This window comes from Pavona decussata, unplaced genomic scaffold (genome assembly GCF_977016875.1).
Source record: "Pavona decussata unplaced genomic scaffold, jaPavDecu1.1 SCAFFOLD_161, whole genome shotgun sequence".
Lineage (NCBI taxonomy): Eukaryota > Metazoa > Cnidaria > Anthozoa > Scleractinia > Agariciidae > Pavona > Pavona decussata.
In genome coordinates, this window is record NW_028145572.1 from 745,985 (window position 1) to 766,471 (window position 20,487).

Below are 20,487 nucleotides of genomic sequence, written 5' to 3' on the forward strand. Positions count from 1 at the left end.
CTGAAGAGATGAAAGCGACTTTAAAAGGTTTTGCTAGGATACAGATAGAAAAGAAAGAAATTTATTACACTATATTCAGTCCATTTTAACTTAAATCAAACAAAACCGTAATTTTTTGTCCCATTACACCCGCATGAAACCGTGGTTACAAGCTTTAGATTTAAGTATACGGCTTTGTTGGATGAGGAGCCTGTACCATGATGAGAGCTTTCCGGTGGGATTTAAAATGCATTGTAAAATGTCTTCATAAGCAGCTTGCATGGAGACTTCGCTGTTATAGAAAGATAAATAGTTTATTAAAAATAGTAATTATTATTTATTCTACACGTAAAATTCACTTTTCTGGGCCAATAAGCACAAACTCGTTCACTTGACCAGTCCAACACGCACAAAAGTTGTGAATTATTTTTTATTCTGGTTAAGTGTACAGTTATAGCATTGAGTTTGTGAATATAGCTAAAGCCAGGAAGATCTTTACCCTTTAAGTGAAATGCGAGTCACGAGCTGAGTACTAACTATGACTCAGCTATCTGATCTCTGATATCAACTATCTTCCCTTTTCCCCTTCCTCTCTTCCCTCCTCCCCCCCTAAAGGCCTGATACTCAGGCTACACGTCGAACAAAAGACTTTCATGCATTTTCTCAGCACATTTTTCTGGTATTATGTACACAACTAATACTATACATCATTTTGTACTGTTTTGAATATATCAGATAGAATTTGGGGCTTCTAAAAAACATCAAAAAAACTGTATCGCCGGAGGGGACGCTGGCGGGGCTTATTTTGTACGCTATGCGGACCTTTGTGCGTTGTATTGCGGGCTCAAGTTGGAAAGAATACAAAACAACACCTACAGCACCAGCAAAGCAGGCGCCATAAAAGTCCGGCAAGAGCAGCTGCGGGGTAAGAAGCTCCCACTCATTTACTGGGCTCAACATGGCAAAGATTTCTTGGACTTCAGTTCTACTCTTTCTCTGGCTCTCGGTTCTCATTTCTGAGACTGCCATGATCAACATTCATCGCGCTCTTCCTCGAAATTCGAAACCTTCGCAAGCAGAAACAGATTCCAGTTGGTTTGGATTTGAACCGTGTAAATTTCTTCCCGATTTGTCGAAGATTTTTGTTAAGAAGGAAGCGTGGCTGTATTCAATCCCAGCAACAATTCTTGTGGGGCTGTGTGGTGTATTTCCTCTTCTGGTCATACCCGTTGAAGCTGGGCACGCTTTGCGTGAAGGAGGTAAGCTAATAAGTTGTTTTCGAGGACTGTCACTTGATCATGGAACGTGCCATCTTATATTTTGCGACGAAATTTCGTCATGGGTTTTCCTCAAGGAAGTGAAGGATTACTTATATTCGACTCTACATAATCTCTTCTAATGTTTCTCGTTAACGCGAGAATCGAGAGAGCTTACATAACTCGTACTAGATCAACTCGCCTCGGTGACGAAATACTCATTAAGAAGAAATTTAACACTACTTTCTAGCAAAAGGACAACCTTGCAAATCGCTGAGTAGTCAGCTGTTCGCTTTATCAATAGGGCACTGTACACACACACATAATTTACGGCGCTTGAAGTTAGACGTGTGAACTTGTCATGTGAAAGTTTCTTGTAGGAGAAACGGTTTTGTTTGAAGACAAAGCTTAATTATTTGTCGTCAGTGTACAAAGAAATGCCGCAGTTTACAAAACGGGGTTTTTGGTATACACTGTACGTATTTAGTTCTTCCGCCCCGGAGAAAACAAACACCATCTCCACTGTATTAAATTATATTTTTCCGCCCAGCCACTTGAATTTAGAATAGAGTTGGAAAAGTGGCGCTGTATTTTATACTTTGTTCTTTGTCTATGTTATGCGGCTATTAGCTTTGGGAAAAATTATACGCTTCCTTAATGCTGTTGGTTCGTAATCTATCATGACTTTTCGTGTCAATAAGCCATGTAATTGAATCCTCCGTCATCGGCAATATTCTATCGTAATATTGCAATGGTCTTCCATGTACTATTTTGAGATTTATATAAGCTTATGTATATATATTTTTAGCAACTGAACTTTATTATAAATCTGTTCATATCGATCTTTCTAACAAAATTTTCATATGCTTGTTGAGTGCATAATTAATAATTTCTTGCCAATTAAGACGAGAAACTAAATTTACATGACAGTTTAAATTCTGAGCGTTTGAATTTCGTTTCAGTAGTTTTATAATGGATTTTGCAAAGATACTTTGCATTCAATATTGTATTTTTAAGTGAAAATGGGAAAATGTAATTAGAAGTAATATATAGATAATAATATAAATATAAATTTAAGATAGAAAATGTAACACAGTTACTCGAGTTTCACGCACTAAGCGATCATCAGACTGTACCGTTGGAGTTTGGAGAGTTAAAATTTAAGGAGGGCGGTTGGAGCGAAAATTAAAAATATAAATAATAATATCATAATAGTAATATGATTATAAATAATAATATAAAAACTTGTGTGTTGTGGTTCATGAGAGGTGTTTGGAAAACCTAAAGAATTTCTGGTCATTACTTGTACTTGATGCTGTTGTTGTTGTTGTTGTTTTGTATGTTTTACTGTGTATGTTTTTGTATGCTTAGGAATGAATCATCACTTTTTCACCCATTAGTGCAATATTAATCATGGTTGGTGATTGCACAATGTTGTAAATAATCTAAGAGACACCCACTCTCTTATAAATGCCCAGTGTCTATCTATCCAGTACCTTCCTACTGAAATAGATACCATCAGATGAAATGAACCACCTTCTTCAATAAATGCTTTGTACCAGATAAAAACCCCAAGAGTTCGAAAGTACAAAGTGGTTCCAAAAAATCAAACCAACTTGCAGTTATAGTAAAAACCCGCATGATAAGAACCTAGTGATTTAAAAACCTACAGGCTGAAATTGGGCATTTTGATACCCAAATATATAAGAACCTATTTAGCCTGGCAAAGAAAAATAGGTTCTTATACAAAAAACACTCTTATTTTATAGCCAAAATACTGGATTTTAATTGTTAGAGATTGTGAAATTTCTGAGAAATATACCATGAAAATTATTTGTTTATACAGTATGTACGTAGTACAATGAAGAAACTTGAAAATTGAAAATCTTTTAAATACAGAGTATAGAATATGTATTGTATAAAATTATACTGCTGTAGTCTTGGGACTTGAATCTGTATAGTGCCCTGACTTTTGCTCATTATTTATATATTTATGTTGATGATGTTTGATTGTTTTCTTTTTCTTTTTTCGAACATGAGGAGCTTTTGTTTTTTATTTACATTTATGTGAACATTCACTGTACATTCTGTCAAATATAGCCCAAAATGTTTTGTTCTTTACAGCATGGAATAATTAAGCAAACAAGACAGGTCTTTTTTCGCTGTTTAAAATTTACATGATTATTAAATACAACTGTAAATATGACCCTATGATACTTATTTTATTATTGTTTAAAAAACAAGGCTTGGCATTTTTGCTATTTAAAATACAAATGACAGTAGTTCTCTGAATGGTATCACTATGACGAATCCTACAAATAAGAACCTACTAAGAACCTAATCAGCCTGACTTCGGAAAAATTACCCCAAAATATAAGAACCCATTCAGCCTGAACCCAAAAATTCTAGGTTCTTATATACGGGTTTTTACTGTATTGGGAATCTACCCAAACACCAGCTACCAGTCTTGAGAGCCTGTGAAATCAAAGAATGTCCTTCCAAATTCAGCATGTTCATAATGTTATGTTGGGTTATATATACACCTATGATCAACCTGCCCCCTCTTATGGGGGACTCTGGGCATGGGAGGGGACTTTGTGAAGTTCCCTCTCGAGAGTGCTAATTTCCTCCTCTAGGGTTGTCCAATACACCCAAACTGAGTCCGATGGACGAAGGCCACGAACGACCAGACTCACCGGAAGTCAGTTCACGAGAGACTTAGTATATATACAGCAAAGTATAGTTGAGGAGGGGGTGTAAAAAGTCGGCAAACGGACTCCATCGGATCCGATGGAGACGGGTTGCCGTGGCAAGAGTCCATCGGGCTGCCAGTGTATCAGTTCGCAAGAGACTTTGTAAATATGCAGCAAAGTATAGTTGAGGAGGGGGTGGAAAAAGTCGGCAAACGGACTCCACCGGATCCGATGGAGACGGGTGGCCGTGGCAAGAGTCCATCGGGCTGCCAGTGTATCAGTTTGCGAGAGACTTTGTAAATATGCAGCAAAGTATAGTTGAGGAGGGGGTGGAAAATGTCGGCAAACGGACTCCATCGGATCCGATGGAGACGGGTTGCCGTGGCGAGAGTCCATCGGACTGCCGTGTGTCAGTTCGCAAGAGACTTAGTAAATATACAGTAAGTTGAGTTGGGGAGGGAGTGGAAAATGTCAGCAAACGGGCTCCATCGGATCCGATGGAGACGGGTTGCCTTGGCAAGAGTCCATCGGACTGCCGTGTGTCAGTTCGCGAGAGACTTAGTAAATATATGGCAAGGTATAGTTGAGGAGGGGGTGGAAAATGCCGGCAAACGGATTCCATCGGATCCGATGGAGTCGGGTTGCCGTCGTAAGAGTCCATCGGACTGCCGTGTGTCACTGAGTTCGCGAGAGACTTAGTAAATATACAGCAAGGTATAGTTGAGGAGGGGGTGGAAAATGTCGGCAAACGGACTCCATCGGATCCGATGGAGACGGGTTGCCTTGGCAAGAGTCCATCGGACTGCCAGTGTGTCAGTTCGCAAGAGACTTAGTAAATATACAGCAAGGTATAGTTGAGGAGGGAGTGGAAAATGTCGGCAAACGGACTCCATCGGATCCGATGGAGACGGATTGTTGTGACAAAAAACCATCGGACTGCCGTGTGTCAGGGGTAGGGAAAAAAATAGGCTTATTTGGGCAGTGAAATGTGAAAAATCAAACTTCAGACAATCGTAGGAAAATAATTAAGTAAGCTTCTTAAAATACATGAATCGAATGGAACGTTTATCTAGAAATTTAAATCGTCTCTAAGTCATATAAAATTATAGGAAATATTTGCTTCTCCAAACAGATATTTTACACAAAACAGTCAATGGGTGCCCACTGGTTAAAGAAGTATGCTTTCATGTCTAGTAATACTAGGGGGAGGAATTTGTGCCTTTCACAAGAGTTTAGTTTGGGGAGAGTTAATAGTTTGGGAAGATCATACGGGAGGATAAAGTTTTGATGATGAAATTGACTTGAATCATTTTTTTGGTGGCTAAGAACAGCTATTTGTAATATTGATTAAAGGAAATTGTCTTTTCATGCCTTATTTGACTGCTCTTTTAGAAGATGTCATTATGTAATTTGTGTCAGTGTGTAGAGGAGTTGAAACTCTTTGTGTTACTTTAGACCTCAAGAACTGTCACCTTGACCACAGATTTCAAAAACAGTGAATTTGAAAACAGAGATTGTCGTATAATATATTCTTTGTTGTATTAATTTGGAATATGTTTACAGTTATGTTATGTTTACAGGTATTAATTTGAAATATGTTTACAGTTATGTTTGTTGCTGTCTCAGCTGCCAGTGATTGTTTTGAAAATTTATGCACGTACTGTATGTGTGTTAGCATTGCATTAATATGGAGACAAATTTGTTGGTTTTACACTGAAGGCATGTCTTCATAAGATGTGGCCTTATTGTTTTCCTATTCGGTATGTTTGCATCTAAGCATAAATACAGGTTGGTAAAAATATAAATGACCATTCCAGGTACTTTTTAGGTGTTTGCTTAAACTGTTTTTTCTTATAGTAAATAAGGGAAATATTTTTGGGGACTTCAGCTACTGTCTGCTCATTAGGGAATGTCTGCTAAATATTTTGTTTGGTCATGATGAAATCTGGCGACTTTGCTTAAACTTTTAGCGATTCAACTGGGCATTTATTTCCTACTCACTTTTTTGTAAACTCGCAGACAATAGTTATTGTAAATCTAGTGTAAATATTATTTAATTTATAGTTTTCAGTGTCTCTCTTATTTTGCTGAGATAGAATCATGAAAGTCAGGATTGTGTGAATGAGATTGAACGTAGGTGAAAAAAATAACCCGAAATTAAATGTAACTTGTAACACGTACAAAATTTACTTTAGGCCTGTTCCTACAGTGTTGTCACTCATGGTGTATAGTAAGAAATTAAAAAAAAAAATGGTTTTGTTTTTAAGGCTGATTTAGATTATGGGAGGGGGCTGTGTTCATAAGTAAGTAGCACATCTATAACCCTTTTCAGAGGTGTTGGTGTAAAAATAGTTCTGCATTTGTGTGTTATCACTTTAAAGTGCACCTAACAGTAGATTTTTTTATTCGACGAAATAAATCTACTTTCTTTCTAAAGTGTTCCAGCGAAAAATTTTTTTGATTTGGTTGAATCCTCGATTTTCGGTGCTTCAGCGAAGGTTTGAAAATCGCGCCATTTTTGTTGCGCGGCCGTGTTTTGGTGGGGAATGGATCGAGCAGCTCTGTGACGTCACGCCAGGGACGAAGGATCGTTCGCTTTCCAGTCTTTCTACTCATGTTTTGCAATTACATCAGTGATTACATGACCCAATATGCCTTCCCGATGTGTTGTTGGAGGCTGTGGTAACGAACCAAATCTAGAAAAGGGGATAGGTCTCCATTTACTACCATATTATGGTGACGATCGTCCCGTTGCCTTGAAGAGACAGAAACGATGGGTGCAAAACTCAAGCGAGCGAAGTGGGAACCGACGGAATATTCTCACATTTGCTCGGCTCATTTTGAGAAGGACTGTTTCACAAGACAGTTGCACAATTTACCTGGCCAAGTAAAACCATCCTGGCCACATTTAATAAAAGATGAGATGGGATTCACTGTGTGGCCAACAATTCATGCCGTTGGAGCCCCAGTCGATGTGCCTCAGTCTGACCGAAGCAATAGGAAGGTGAGAAAATCTTCGATTCTTTGTATATTATCCAATGTTGTGAAACCAATTTCTTCCCTTCATTCGATCATTTCGTCTTACATTCGTTTCTATAGGTCTTAAAACACTTGTACTGTTTAGGAAAAGATGTATTGCTGTGTGCTATATATTAAAAAAAAAAAACGTTTTTAAGCTTCAAAACATTAGAGGAAATGTCGGTGCGGGCGAATTTTTCGAAAGCGCTTAAAGACGTCATAACTTTGAAAAAATATTTTGGCTTCAATTCGCTTGGCAGAGTAAAAAGAAAGCATCCAGCAATTAACTCAATTGTTTTAGTATTCAGATCAAACAGTGTTAGCGAAGTAGAATCGGAATTATAACAGAAATCGCCGAGCGCGTTGTTTGTGTCCGCGACTCGCTAAGCCAAAAATAATTCAGAACAAACAGAATTATCACACTCGAAAATTCATATCTCTGCGAATTCGTGTTCAAATGGTTTCATTTTGGTCTCTTTCGAAAGCTTAAGACATGTACTAGATAGAAAAAGGAACATTCCTGATGCGATGTATAAAAGAAAACTGCTTTTAACCTTGTAAACACGAGAGGAAATGTCACAACGGGCGAATTTTTCGAAAGCGCTTAGGGATTTCGTAACTTTGAAGTATTATTTTGACTTCAATTCCTTTCGCCGACTAAATAGAAATCACCCAGTAAATAACTTAACTGTTCTAGTATACAGATCAAACAGTCTTAGCGAAGTAGAATCGAAATTGTAAAAGAAATCGCAGAGCGCGCTTTTTGTGTTCGTCCCTCGCGAACGCAAAATTAATTCACAACAAACAGAACTATCACACTCGAAAATTCATGTCTGCAAATTCGTGTCCAAATGGTTTCATCTTGGTCTCTTTTGAAAGCTTAACAATTGCAGTATTTAGAAAAGGATTTATTGCTGATGTGCAGTATTTAAAAAAAACGCTCCAAAACATCAGAGGAAATGTCGCTGCGGGCGAATTTTCGACAAGCGCTTAAGCATAATACTTCATAACTTCGAAAAATTATTTTGACTTCCATTCGTTTCGCACAGTAAAATTAAGGCATCCAGCAATTAACTGAAATGTTCTACTATACAGATCAAACAGTGTTAGCGAAGTAGAATCGAAATTGTAAGAGAAATCACCAAGCGCGCTGTTTGTGTTCGCACCTCGCGAACGCAAAATTTTTTCACAACAAACAGAACTATCACACTCAAAAATTCAGATCTCTGTGAATTCCTGTCCAAATGGTTTCATTTTGGTCTCTTTCGAAAGCTTAACAATTGTAGTGTTTAGAAAAAGAAGTATTGCTGACGAAACAATATAAAGTGTTTCGTATCTGGCTGTCCATTCCGGGTCGGCACGCGGCTCATCCGTATAAAAACAGCTCTTCTTCGAGGTCGCTGTTATCAAATGGGTTTGCGCTTGCTGAAGCTTCTTGTCGATAAGCGTCCATTTCGATTTCGAAGATGTAATTCACTTCGGAGTCATCCGAATCTTCTAAATCCTTCTCGATCTCCTCAGACTCTTCGGACTCCTCGGGCTCCTTGGACTCTTCTGATAACCGTAAAGAAGAAGACGAACACATTCTGAAACGAACTATGTGGAGTAAATCGCAAAGAAATAAACCGAAAATGAGACGCAATCGATATCGCGTGGTCCCTGGCGTGACGTCATAACCGCTCGTCCCAGGCTTCCTAAAACGCGGTGGTGCAACAACACAGTCCCAACTTCAAAAGCGCATAGAAAATCGAGGATTCAACCAATTCAAAATATTTTTTCGCTGGAACAGTTTAGAAAGAAAGTAGATTTATTTCGCCGAATAAAAATATCTGCTGTTAGGTGCACTTTAATCATGAGAGAGAAATAACAGGGCATGAATGGGTAGTGACGAAGATGGCTAGTGGGAAAAGTGACTAACTGCTTTGAGTTGTTTGGATATGATTGACATAATTTTAGAGGCCACTGGAGATTATTTTCATTTGACCTCCAGAGTACTTAACCATTAAAATTTCATTTAGGTTTTAATTCTCTACTTTTTTTTTTTTTTGATGAAAGTGCGAGTTTGTTAATAGTCCCTGCTTGGCAGTAATATTTGCTGTGAAATTAAGATCTCTTTAATTTATAGCATTTGCTGATGTTATTGTTTGGGTTTGTCATTTGTTTCATGGTCAATATGAATAAGAACGATATGCTATGTGTCGTTAAAAGAGTACGTTTATAAGTACGTAAATTATGATCATCCAGGTGAGTGTAGTCCTGAGAAGGACTGTTTGTGGTGACTTTGACTGACGTTTCGACAACCTGAATGGAAGTCATCTTCAGAGTCAAGTGGATTGTGGAACGTCAGTAGGTGGTATATACGTCTCTGGTTGTTAACCTGATTGGTCAACGACTGTCCAGATGTTATTGGTCAATTGATAATAGGAACAGTCATGATAGTCAGAACCAAAATTAACCTTTGAAAACTTCAGGTATACTGACTGGCACCTGTTCCTTTTCATTTTAAGGTTTTTTAAATCTGTTATGTTCATTTAATTGTTGGAACTGGACAACTTCCGATAGAGAATTGTTTGGATGAAAGTAAGCTTATTTTTTTACAGGAGGTTACGAGGATGGAGGTTACAAACCCTTCTTAAGAGAAAAATGTTACAAAATTTTTCATTCGCGAAATCAGTACTACGCTCGCAAGGAAACTATGATAATTAAAGGTCGTTAAAGAGAATTGAAAAGCAACTAACTGCTAGATTTACTGGCGGGTATAAACAATGGCACTAGAAGTCTAATGTGCAATTTTGGGCATTTATGTAACAATGCGATTTAATAAAGGGTTATTGATAATAAGGACATAATATTCTTTTGTTTTCATTTTCTCTTGGGCATAGTTATTCTGATAAAAGTGCCGTCTATTCTTAAAACCGATAAAGATGTGATGCTAATCTAGTGTGATAATTGATGATATTACAACTGATCAAACGAGAAGCGAGCCATTTGTCGAAATTTTTTTTTGACAACTAGATTTGAATTTGTCAAGCGATAAAGCGAAGGAAAATATGTCGCACTCGGCATGAGCGAAATGCGTTGTGTTTCGCCTCATGGCTTAAAGAACGACTAATGTTACATGTGTAGCGCGCTTGTTTCGCCTCATGGCTTAAAGAACGACTAATGTTACATGTGCAGCGCGCTTGTTTCGCCTCACGACTTAAAGAACGACTAATGTTACACATGTAGGGTGCTTGTTTCGCCTCATGGCTTTAAGAACGACGTATATTTCATGTGTAGCGTGTTTGTTTCACCTCATGGCTTACAGAAGGACTAATCAGGTTACATGTGTAGCGCCCTTGTTTCGCCTCACCGGCTTTAAGAAAGATGTATATTTCATGAGTAGCGCGCTTGTTTCGCCTCATGGCAAAGATATATTTTCTATGTCTCGCGCGAACTGACTTCCGGGGAGTCCGATTGACTCTTGCCAGGACGAACTGTCTCCATCGGATCCGCTCGAGTCTGTTTGCCAACTTTTCAACCCCCCTCGCTCCTGTTAACCCCTTACTTCCGGTACCACTGATCAAGCGCCTTGCACTCATTTCCGGTTCCGGTCGCGATCAGACTCAATCCGCCTGGGAGTGAAGTCAACCGGACTCAGGTCGAGTGTATTGGACATGTATGCTCTTGGAAGGGGACATTAAAATAGTATACCTGAGCTGATGTAGAATCTGCCATTATCAAGCTCTTCAGAGCACATGGTGCAAGATCAGTCTGGAGGAAACTTCATGACTGTGTAGTTTGTTTGCCCTTCATTTACAATAACCACAACAAGTGTTCTTGTTGTGCAAAGACCAGCCCTTTACTTTCTCTGTGGGGTAAGGCATAAGGAAACAACCTCCCTCATTTCCCCTCCTTGCTTTGGCAAAAAGGATGAATGATGGTTGGTGCATTGCAGTATATGCTACTGATTCCTGATGTTGGCTTTCTTCATTTTGAAGAGAGAAATGTGTGGCATTCACTGTGCAGTAAGTTTTGTTGTAAACACCTCCAACTGTTTTTAGTTTTGTTCAAGATAATTTATTGCCTCTCTCTAATAAATGCCCCCTTAAGAAACCAAATAAGTTTTTTAGAAAAAGGCCCAGTTGTTTCTTTGGTCACTTTACAGTATAGCTCTAAATAAATGATTGAACATCCATGATCATTCTTTTTGCAGTGACTGCTGACCACCTCAAGTTACTTTTGAGCTTTGCAGTTGGTGGGTTGCTGGGAGATGTATTTCTCCATCTTTTGCCAGAGGCCTGGGAACACGTTCATGACGGTAACTAGAATCTGCTAGAAAATTTATTTTCAAATTTAAATTGTTTTGTTATCAGTCAATGTGATATAGTAGAGAGATTTAGCATTGTGTTTATGGCAAACAGCAAACGCCAGGCTGAAATTTTATCTTTGATGAAAAACAGTGAAGCTTTTATGGTTTAAGCTTATCTCCACCCAGTTGGCGACAGCTATCGAGCAAACATGAAAAAAAGAGAGGTGAGTAAGAGAAACACAAGTTTTGCATTTAAGAACAAACAGCGGCTTGACGTTTCCTGTTTGGCATTAGCTGTAAATGCGAAGCTTGATCTCTCTAGTGTGAGTAAGAAAACCATGAGCAAAGGTGGTTGTGGTGGTGTTGGTGATGCCGATGATGATGATGGTGATGGTGAAGGTGATGATGATGATGATGATGATGATGATGATGATGGCGGTGGGGGTGGTGGTCGTAGTAGTGATCATTATAAAAGCAGAGTTGCATGATTATATAAAGTTCCCTGTTGGCTGTTGGGCAATTTATTTCAACAATTCAGTTTACCAATGGGAATGTGAACTTGAAAACTCTGCATCCTATGATTGCTTCACTGTGGTTTTCCATCAACGGTATGGTGCACGGCACAGCAAAATTACCTATGTTTAACTTAGTAAATATACTGACAAAAAAATGTAACTTCAGACTCAACAAACACAATTTTGCTGTTTTGTTCTTTTTCCAAGATGGTGATCCTCATACCAATCATTTCTACATTGGCTTTTGGGTGCTCACAGGAATTGTTGGTTTTCTAACTCTTGAGAAACTCTTTGGAGAAAATGAAGAGGAAACTCCCCCCAAGAAAGAAGAGATCATCAAAGATAAGGTAAAGAACAGCTGGTACACCATACTTTGAAAGAATGGTAGTTTTAAGGACGGTGCCTACTATTGTTACTGCGCATACGTTCTGCGCATCTCGAGATACTCGGGTTTCCTATGGGTGGCGCCAACTAATACAGGAATATTTTTGTGCGGTTTAAAACTATATGGAGAAAGCAGAACTTAGCAAATGCTTTTGGTATCTCAAAAGAAAATTGGGGGTAACCATGCATTTTTTAGAGATAATTAAGCTTCAAGTTAGGAAAAAATCCCATACATTGATTTATATTTTGGCGCTTATTAGAGATATTATTGCTTAGTTATCTCTGAAAAATGCATGGTTACCCCCAATTTTCTTTTTGGATTCCAATAGCCCTTTCTAAGATCTGCTTTTCCCACATAGTCATAAACCGCACAAAAATACTTCGGTATTAGTAGGCACGGTCCTTAAGAGAAGGCAGGTTACAATTAACTCCTAGTGTCTGCTTCAGGGTGATGACCAATCACCGAAGGTCTTTCTTTTTGATTGAGTCCCGCAAATGATGAACTTTGTCTAGTGGCAATGGAGCAGCAGACGAACACCATAACCCTGAATTATATTGTCATTTATTATCTATAATGATTTAAAGTTTCAGGACAATAATCATTCTTCCAGATGTTACAGTGCAACGCGCCTTAGCGTGGCCACCCAACAAACTTTTTTTTACAAGTTAGCCATAAAATACAAAACAACATGTTTTCAATAATTTTGTTGTTGCATCACTTGTGAGTTGAACTTTGCAAGGAGGCATGACTGTTAATCAAATTCGGGTATCCTGATTGGCTAACTTGTAAAAAAGTTTGTTGGGTGGCCACAGTAAGACGTGTCGCACTGTAAGTATAGTTTGATTACATGGTTATTATTCTTGTCAATATTGTGTTGGAGGAGATGTACAATTTATATTTACACTCATATAATGTGTTCTTTTATAACTGTAAAAAAAATAGATTGACTCGCAGTACAGTATTTATGCTGTGTGTTTGATTTAGACTTCTTCAGTAGTGGTAAAGAATGGTGATGTTGGTAATAGACATGTAAATCAAGAAACCTTGAAGAACAAGACAAAGCCAACAGCAAATGGACATGTTTGTAATGGAACAGTTGTGATGAATGGAACAGCAAAAGCTCCTTCGCAAGTTAGACAAAGACATGCAGGAAAAGAAAGTCAGGAAAACACATCAGCTGAGACAGTTTCAGAAACAGGTTACAACATTTTTATTATTTTATTTTAGACTTTTTAAGTGATGAACCACACACATCGTTGTAACATTACTCCCACTGTAAATTTTTTTCTATTCACTTTGAAATTACAGGTGTATAATGCCCCTATAACTCAAAACTGAAACATTGTATACAACATAATTTTTATTCAGTGTCAAACTCAATTCATGCATCTCCCTGAAATTTGTTGCACCAATTGCATAAGTCTGGGAGGCTCTGTCTGGAGCTTCAATCATTAATGCATTCACATACCAACTTTTACTGAAGTGGCGCTCCTTTCACATACATGTAAGGAAAAAACCATGCCCCATTCTTGTAACCTACATGTATTTTCTTCAGTGAAAAAGTGTAATGTTTGCAACAGTAATTTCTGATCAGTTTTTGCTATGTTTCTAAGTATTGGGATTTGGTTATTGCTACTCATGTCGAATCTTTGCCTATTTTTGCAACCTTTTACATGTTAACGAATCAAATTAATCTAAGCCTTTCAATCTTTTTTTATTTATTTTCATCATTAAGTGTACATTAAATTTATAAATACATTTAATGTATAAATACAGAGAAATGCAACTTATTTTACTAAATACAAAGGACTGCGGGTAGCGAAAGCTGATCGAAGCGGGCAAAATAAGACAAGAAGAAGATATACAATATATTAAAGAGACACTTAAAATATAAGGGAGTAGAATATACTAAGAGAATGAAGTGATTACTTTATGTTTCATGTTACTAAAGGATATAAGTAACATGATGTGTTGCAAATTCTGCAACACATCTTTGATAACAATTCAAGGGTGTTACAATGCTTGTTTGTGTTGTTTGACGGTGTCCCATCGTACCATGAATTTGCATGCCTTCATTTGCCTTGGAACTGCATTGATTGCACATTAAAAAAGTGTGTATTTTTGTCGTTTGAAACAGCAGATTCTCGTGAGCAGTCTGACACAGGTGAAGAACATGTCAAAGTAAGTTTTTACTTAATTTTTAATTATAAATTGTGGTTGGAGAAAAACCTTACATTTGGCTGCCAATTCATGTGTGCATCAGTATGTGTATTTTGGGTCACAATTATCTTCCCTAGAAACGGCCTTAAGCACATACATTTAGTTTGCTATGCAGCTGTATGACTAAGCAGTTTTACCACGCAGACACATGTACATGTGAAGATCAAGTCACACACGACCAACAGCTAGCCCATATGGGCAGAGCTTAACCTGGTTTGTAAACTGTACCGTCAGATCTGACAGCCAACAGCCTAACCATGAGACCTCTAGATGAGCTAAAGTCTACTTTTAATTACTATGGTGCCAGTAGATGTTAGTAGTGGTATCAACTGATATCATACTTTAGCATACAGTACCAAAAAATGACAGTTTAAGGTTGTTGTTGTTACATCTTGTTGAATCTTTTTGTTGATTTCACATTTTAAAAATTAATGATAAAAATTAATCATGACAGTAGTGCCTCAGCTTTAGGTGATTAATCTGAACAATACCAAACCCCTGGCTGTTCATTTCAGGTTATGGGCTACCTAAACCTGTTGGCTAACTCAATAGACAATTTTACACATGGTCTTGCAGTTGCTGGAAGTTTTGTTGTTAGTACAAAGGTGAGCTTTGTTAGCTTTGTTCAATGATTTTAAGACTTCTATTTCTTTGTATGTTACATTTGTCTTGTCAAGTATTGATATTCAAGTTGCAGATAATAGGGGCTGGAAGCAATAATATTTTTTATTCTTGGAAGGACATATGTCCCACCCTGACACCATTTTGCTTGGACAGAAAGAAGTATTCAGACCAGTAGTTTTTTTTCTTTAATGAGGGCACAGACATTAAGTTGGTCGATGTTATTCATCAGCAAAATGTAATGTTTGAACAGTGTTATTTCTATCCAAGAATCATGTTCAATCACAGTTGCAATTTTATCAGACATGGCCAATGTTTTATTGAATCGGACATTGTCCAATGTCCGGCTGTTATTTGAAGCTTTGATTAAAATCTAATCTGCATGCTCTTCAGCTTTAAGGCCATTCATTTCACATGTTAAAGTTAGTGACAGTATTACTGGCTGTTTTCTGTGGCAAAAATTACTTTTAATATTCAGATTTACTGAGCAAAAAATAGCTTAAATTTATTAATAGTTATTTTACTCTTACAACTAGTTGATTATGTGTAATACCCGTGAGTTTTGTCTCTTTGCAGATGGGAATGTGCACCACAATGGCAATCCTCTTACATGAGATACCCCACGAGGTATAATAATTATTATGCAAACACTCAGACTCTTTCAATTGATTTTGTTGACCAATTTCTCTGTGCTAGGCAACCAGGAAGCTTTATCTCAATCACTTTCCTCATTTTTTGTAGATTGGTGACTTTGCTATTCTTTTGAAATCTGGATTTAGAAGATGGGATGCTGCCATTGGTCAAGTATGTTTTGGTTTGTCAAATATGAAAACAATATGTTAGGTCAGTTACTTTAATTTTTAATCATTGATTTAACATGTATTTCTTCTTATTACAGGTGGTAACTGCCTCTGCCGGTCTCTGTGGAGCTGTTTTTGGCCTTGTGGCTGAACATGCAGGTTTGATTTTCACCCTTCAAAAACTTGCAGGTTCTTTTTGTAGGTAGAAGTTGGGACAAGATTTTAAATGTTACATGTCCATGTTACTGATTTTTGTGCATGACATTTTCACAGGAGATTCAACTGCTTGGGTGCTGCCATTTACGTCAGGAGGATTTATCTATATCGCCATGGTTCAAATTGTTCCTGATCTGTTGCAAGAAACAAGACCAAGGTAAAATCACGGTGAACTATTATCTCTCTAGAAAGCATTCCCCTGTTAAGGCACCAACTAAAGCACAATAGGACTATATATCCAACACAAAGCTGCCCTCTTACAAGCTAAGGGTCTGAAAAGTTAATATGAAATTCAAGTCATTAGATCCTCTCTTCCTTGTCTTAAGCCCCCTGTGCCAGCCCCCAATCCCCCCCACCCCCTACCAAGTCATCCTCAAGTGAGGCCCTTGTCTTGTTAATACTGACTCACATATTTAAATTGCATAAATTTGGGAGTCCAGTGAACATTTGTGAGAAATTGTGGTATAGCAAGTTGGATACCCTGTCCCAGTCTGTGTACATTGCTATAATCCTCTTGATGTCCTCTCGGCTAAGGACGATAAACTGTAGGCTCCATCTCACAATCCTTGTTTGTAAATAACTCTGTGGGACATTATAGAGCCCACTCACTGTTCGCAAAGAGTAGGGGACGTAATTTCCAGTGTTGTGGTCTGGTCATTGTGTGTATACTCTCATGGTTGGTTGGGGAATGGTTAGGTGGTGGGTTTGCCTAGCAGGGGACCTAGTGTTCTATTGTATGCCCACCTGCCTCAGGGCGAATTTGTAAGAATTAATGCAAAATGTTTGTACTTAGAACAATTTTTGTTTTCAGGGAATCAATAAAGCAAATGCTGATGATGCTGGCAGGTATCACGTCAATGGGACTTGTGTCTTTTATTCATTAAATCGATTCACTTGCAGTAGGATTTGCCATGACTAATTTTATAGAACAGAGACTTATTTTTGAACAATAATTAAGCTTAATGTAAATTAAAATGTTATGTGTAGTGTGTCATTACCAAATTTAGGTAGTTAAAATTTTTTTAGAACCCTTATAAGTTATTATGAAGCTTTGTTTTCTGTCAGTCAAAGCAGAGATTCCAATCCTTTGTCCCAGTATAAGTTGATTTGTCTTTCCTGTTCTTTTCCCTCTCTTTTCAGTTCACTTTCTTTATAAAGAGTTTCTTAAATTTTATATTGCTTTGTACTTTTGCCATCTCTTTGATTCTGGGATCACATTGATAATTTTATATTTTACTAATTCTGCCTGACTGATAAACATTTTAATAGAATCCAACTATTTTGAGAAATCAATGAAAGTATTTTAACTGTTACAATAGTGTTGATTTAAAGAAAAATTGTAAACTGGGATTACAAGGATTACTTATTAAATAGAATTTGTCTAATACCGGTAATCAAGTTTACAACTGAAAGTGAATACAAGTTCCCATTAAGGAAAGGCTTCCAAATAGAAGACAGAACAAAGAAATAGCTGTTACTGACATGTGCTAAGAAATATGTAACTTGCTTTCTTTGCCAGTCTTTCCTTTTGCCCTGTTCCGCATTAAGACAGATAACATTTAGGATTGAGTAGTTTCAAAGGCATTTGCAATGAAGACAGGTCGCTTGAAGTAATTTCAGGTCAGCAACAGTGTAGTTGATGCATCACAAACGTTCCCCTGGCTGGGCTTCATGGTGTGGCATCACTAAGAGAGAGTTTATCAAACCATCTGCCACTAGACAAAAGTTTGAAAACTTTTGACAAATCTCTGCTGTTTTCCATTTCAAGAGGTCAGTAGTGATTAAGGCAGAAACTGAGTGAGGCAGTTGTCATTATTATTGAAGGACTTGGTCAAAAATTATGCTAAGCAGAAATTTGCATGTGAAAACCAAATTGCATCAGATTAGCTCTTCATTTTTGTACACATACTTGTAATCATTTATGTGAAAAACACATTTTCTGTGTCTGTTTCTTTTTTCCTTGAGAACTTAAAACTATTAAAATCAGCAAAACAAAGCATAGCTCACAATTCCCTTTTTTATTTGTTGGATTTGAAACAAAAGGAATGAAGATCAAGTCGTCTTTTGCTTGCAGTGCTGAGCACTTGTTTTTTGAAAACTAACAGGCCAATCATTGGAATGTAAGGCTTAAGATCAAACTGCATTTTATTTTATATTTTCTTGTTTGAATTGTGTGAATACCAATCTGTATGCCAAAATAGGATCAATTTGCAGCAGTTTGAATTGTAGGTAAGTAGTTTTTGACCAAGCTCTTCAAATTTCATGTTCATACTAGTGACACAGTAAGGGAGGCCATGAAAGTTCCGGAGATGTCAAAAACTCATCAAAACGTACGTAAATGAATAGTGGTACAAATGAGGTGATGATGGGGTAAGATTTCTGTGACCTCACTGAGTCAAAATTTTATCTGATGTATTTTGATAAGGGGGTCTAAAATAGATTGAAAAGTTATTTAATATTTACAATTAAAATAACTGCAATTTATTAGATTTTCATTAGTCTGAGAAATGAAATGTTAGCTCAAGTATATCACTAGAAACTCAATTTAAAAATATTTTAATCATTTGCATGAGACTGGTCTCAAGTTCAACCTATAACCAGTGCTCCCTTTGAATATCTTTCTCAAAACAAGAGTGAAGTAAAATGGAAATATTTAAGGGTGTAATCATTGTGTGACTTGTCTGGTAACAGTCTGTGGCATCAGGTGTTTAAATGCCATTTTGCCTGAATACAGAACGAATTTCCTACTCTCCCGCATGAGCCACTAAACCTCCCAGATAAAGGCAAATTCATTTTTCTCTAGAATGATTTTTACACAACTTCGGTTTTTCACATTTATGTCATGATCCTTTAAGTGCATTTTCCAGCATATTTCACCCAATCTCTTATTGATATTTATAGAAACCAAGGGTTGTCAATAGACCCTTCTCCAAAATGGCGCCAACAGATTTGAATGAGTTAAAATTGAACTGAATGAAAAACTGATACCAGCACTGGAAAGAGCACCTTTACTTTGGTAACCATGCAAAGTTTCAGCATATTAGGTGTTATATCATCTTAGGAAATGTAAGATGAAATTTGGCAAATTTACAGACGTTTGTATGACTGGGGGTATATGTCATACCCCCAGTCATACAAATGTCTACAAAATTTTTCATTTTTCAACTTACATTTTCTCAGCTGATATTACACCTAATATCCTGAAACTCTGCAAGGTTACTAAGTAGAGGTGCTCTTTACAGTGCTGGTATACGTGTTTAATTTTAACTTATTTGAATTTTCGGCCGCCATTTTGGAGAAAGGTCTATTATTATAGGGAATATAAAATTCCCTGACTTTTCATTGACTATAGAAGACAAATTCTTCGCCGATAAATCGAGCGGTGAAGCCACAAAAATCAATTCCTCAGTAAATGTCTTTTGAAACAACATTATACCTTTGCCAACAACTTAACCCTTTTGCAAACCCAAAAATGAAATTCACTGACTTTGAGGTAGAGTTTAGTACTTTCCTGTCTTGTCCCAAAATTCCAACTTTTCCCTGACCTTGAAAAAAATTTTGATTTTCCCCGACTTTAGCGGAAAATTTCCCTTTTTTTGAGGGGGGGAAGGAGGGGGAGTCGATTTGGGTTGGGTTTGAAGGGGGGGGGGGGGGGTGGGGTAGTGGTGGGAAGAAGCACATAAGAAAAAAATCTCCAAAGGTTGGCATCCCTGATATACTGATTGAAAAAAGCTTAAAATTTGTTTTACTTGGTGTAGTGTGAAGTTGGAGGTTCTGATAAGGACCAAAAGTTGAGGAAATAATTGAAGGGTTTTATTCAAGACTATCGTAGGTGAATTTTCTGCCTCCAAATCAACATTGCCCCGAATAAGCTCAGTTTTTGCACAGAGACGGGTTAATGTAATGTAAGAAACTTAGTTCAAAAATACCGTAGTTGTTGTCAGGCATGATATATATCAAAAGCTAAAAAATGTGTTGCCACTCTGGCTAGAATCGTAACAATGGGACGTTTCGGAAACGTCCCACTTTTACGGTTCTAGTCAGTGACAAAACATTTTTTAGCTTTTAATAAATTGAGTTCAGTATTTTGGTTTTTGAGCAAAATCAAAACACTGAAAAATCTCAAGAGAAGCATTACAGGACGTAAAAATTATCGCTCGAGTATCAGTTCTTTGGTGTAGGTCCCTTGCATTTTAAAAACAAGTAAGAAGGCAGTACCTTGTTTTCAAATAACTATCCTCTCCTACCACATTCAACACCACTATATTCTCTCCCAAAACAATGTCCAGCAAACTACCACCAGGTTTTGCAATCACTTCAATCATTCTTGTGGGCAGAAAGTGTATATGACACAAAATATTTTATTAGCTTATTAGGAAGAGCTTTCAAAATGATGAAAAATGGCATTTATTTTATTGCGATAGCATTCTTGGTTGCCGAGTTATTCAAGATTTAGGCTTATGCAAATTAGACAACTTGTGACGTCACGAGAC

At 37.4% G+C, this 20,487-nt stretch overlaps 1 protein-coding gene across 2 annotated transcripts; it reads left to right on the top strand.

The window, feature by feature from the left end:
- The first annotated feature begins 830 nt into the window (after positions 1 to 830).
- LOC146464589 (zinc transporter ZIP13-like) lies at positions 831 to 18,659 on the top strand. Of its 2 annotated transcripts, none has more exons than XM_085129182.1 (11): positions 831 to 1,238; positions 11,142 to 11,246; positions 11,960 to 12,099; positions 13,122 to 13,335; positions 14,275 to 14,318; positions 14,873 to 14,962; positions 15,555 to 15,605; positions 15,720 to 15,782; positions 15,877 to 15,937; positions 16,052 to 16,151; positions 16,806 to 18,659. In XM_085129182.1, the coding sequence occupies exons 1-11, from the start codon at positions 938 to 940 to the stop codon at positions 16,876 to 16,878; spliced, it is 1,242 nt and encodes a 413-aa protein (XP_084985308.1). In that variant the 5' UTR covers positions 831 to 937; the 3' UTR covers positions 16,879 to 18,659. The 2 variants fall into 2 exon arrangements, with proteins under 2 accessions (XP_084985308.1, XP_084985309.1); XM_085129183.1 differs by having other exon boundaries at positions 14,278 to 14,318.
- Positions 18,660 to 20,487: the final 1,828 nt, after the last annotated feature.

What these genes read in the sequence shown, in the direction of transcription:
- LOC146464589 (XM_085129182.1), top strand. Translation starts at nt 938, where the DNA reads ATGGCAAAGATTTCTTGGACTTCAGTTCTACTCTTTCTCTGGCTCTCG. An exon ending in CAGGTGAAGAACATGTCAAA is followed by an intron (nt 14,319 to 14,872) that starts GTAAGTTTTTAC and finishes TGTTCATTTCAG; the next exon opens with GTTATGGGCTACCTAAACCT. An exon ending in TACATGAGATACCCCACGAG is followed by an intron (nt 15,606 to 15,719) that starts GTATAATAATTA and finishes CATTTTTTGTAG; the next exon opens with ATTGGTGACTTTGCTATTCT.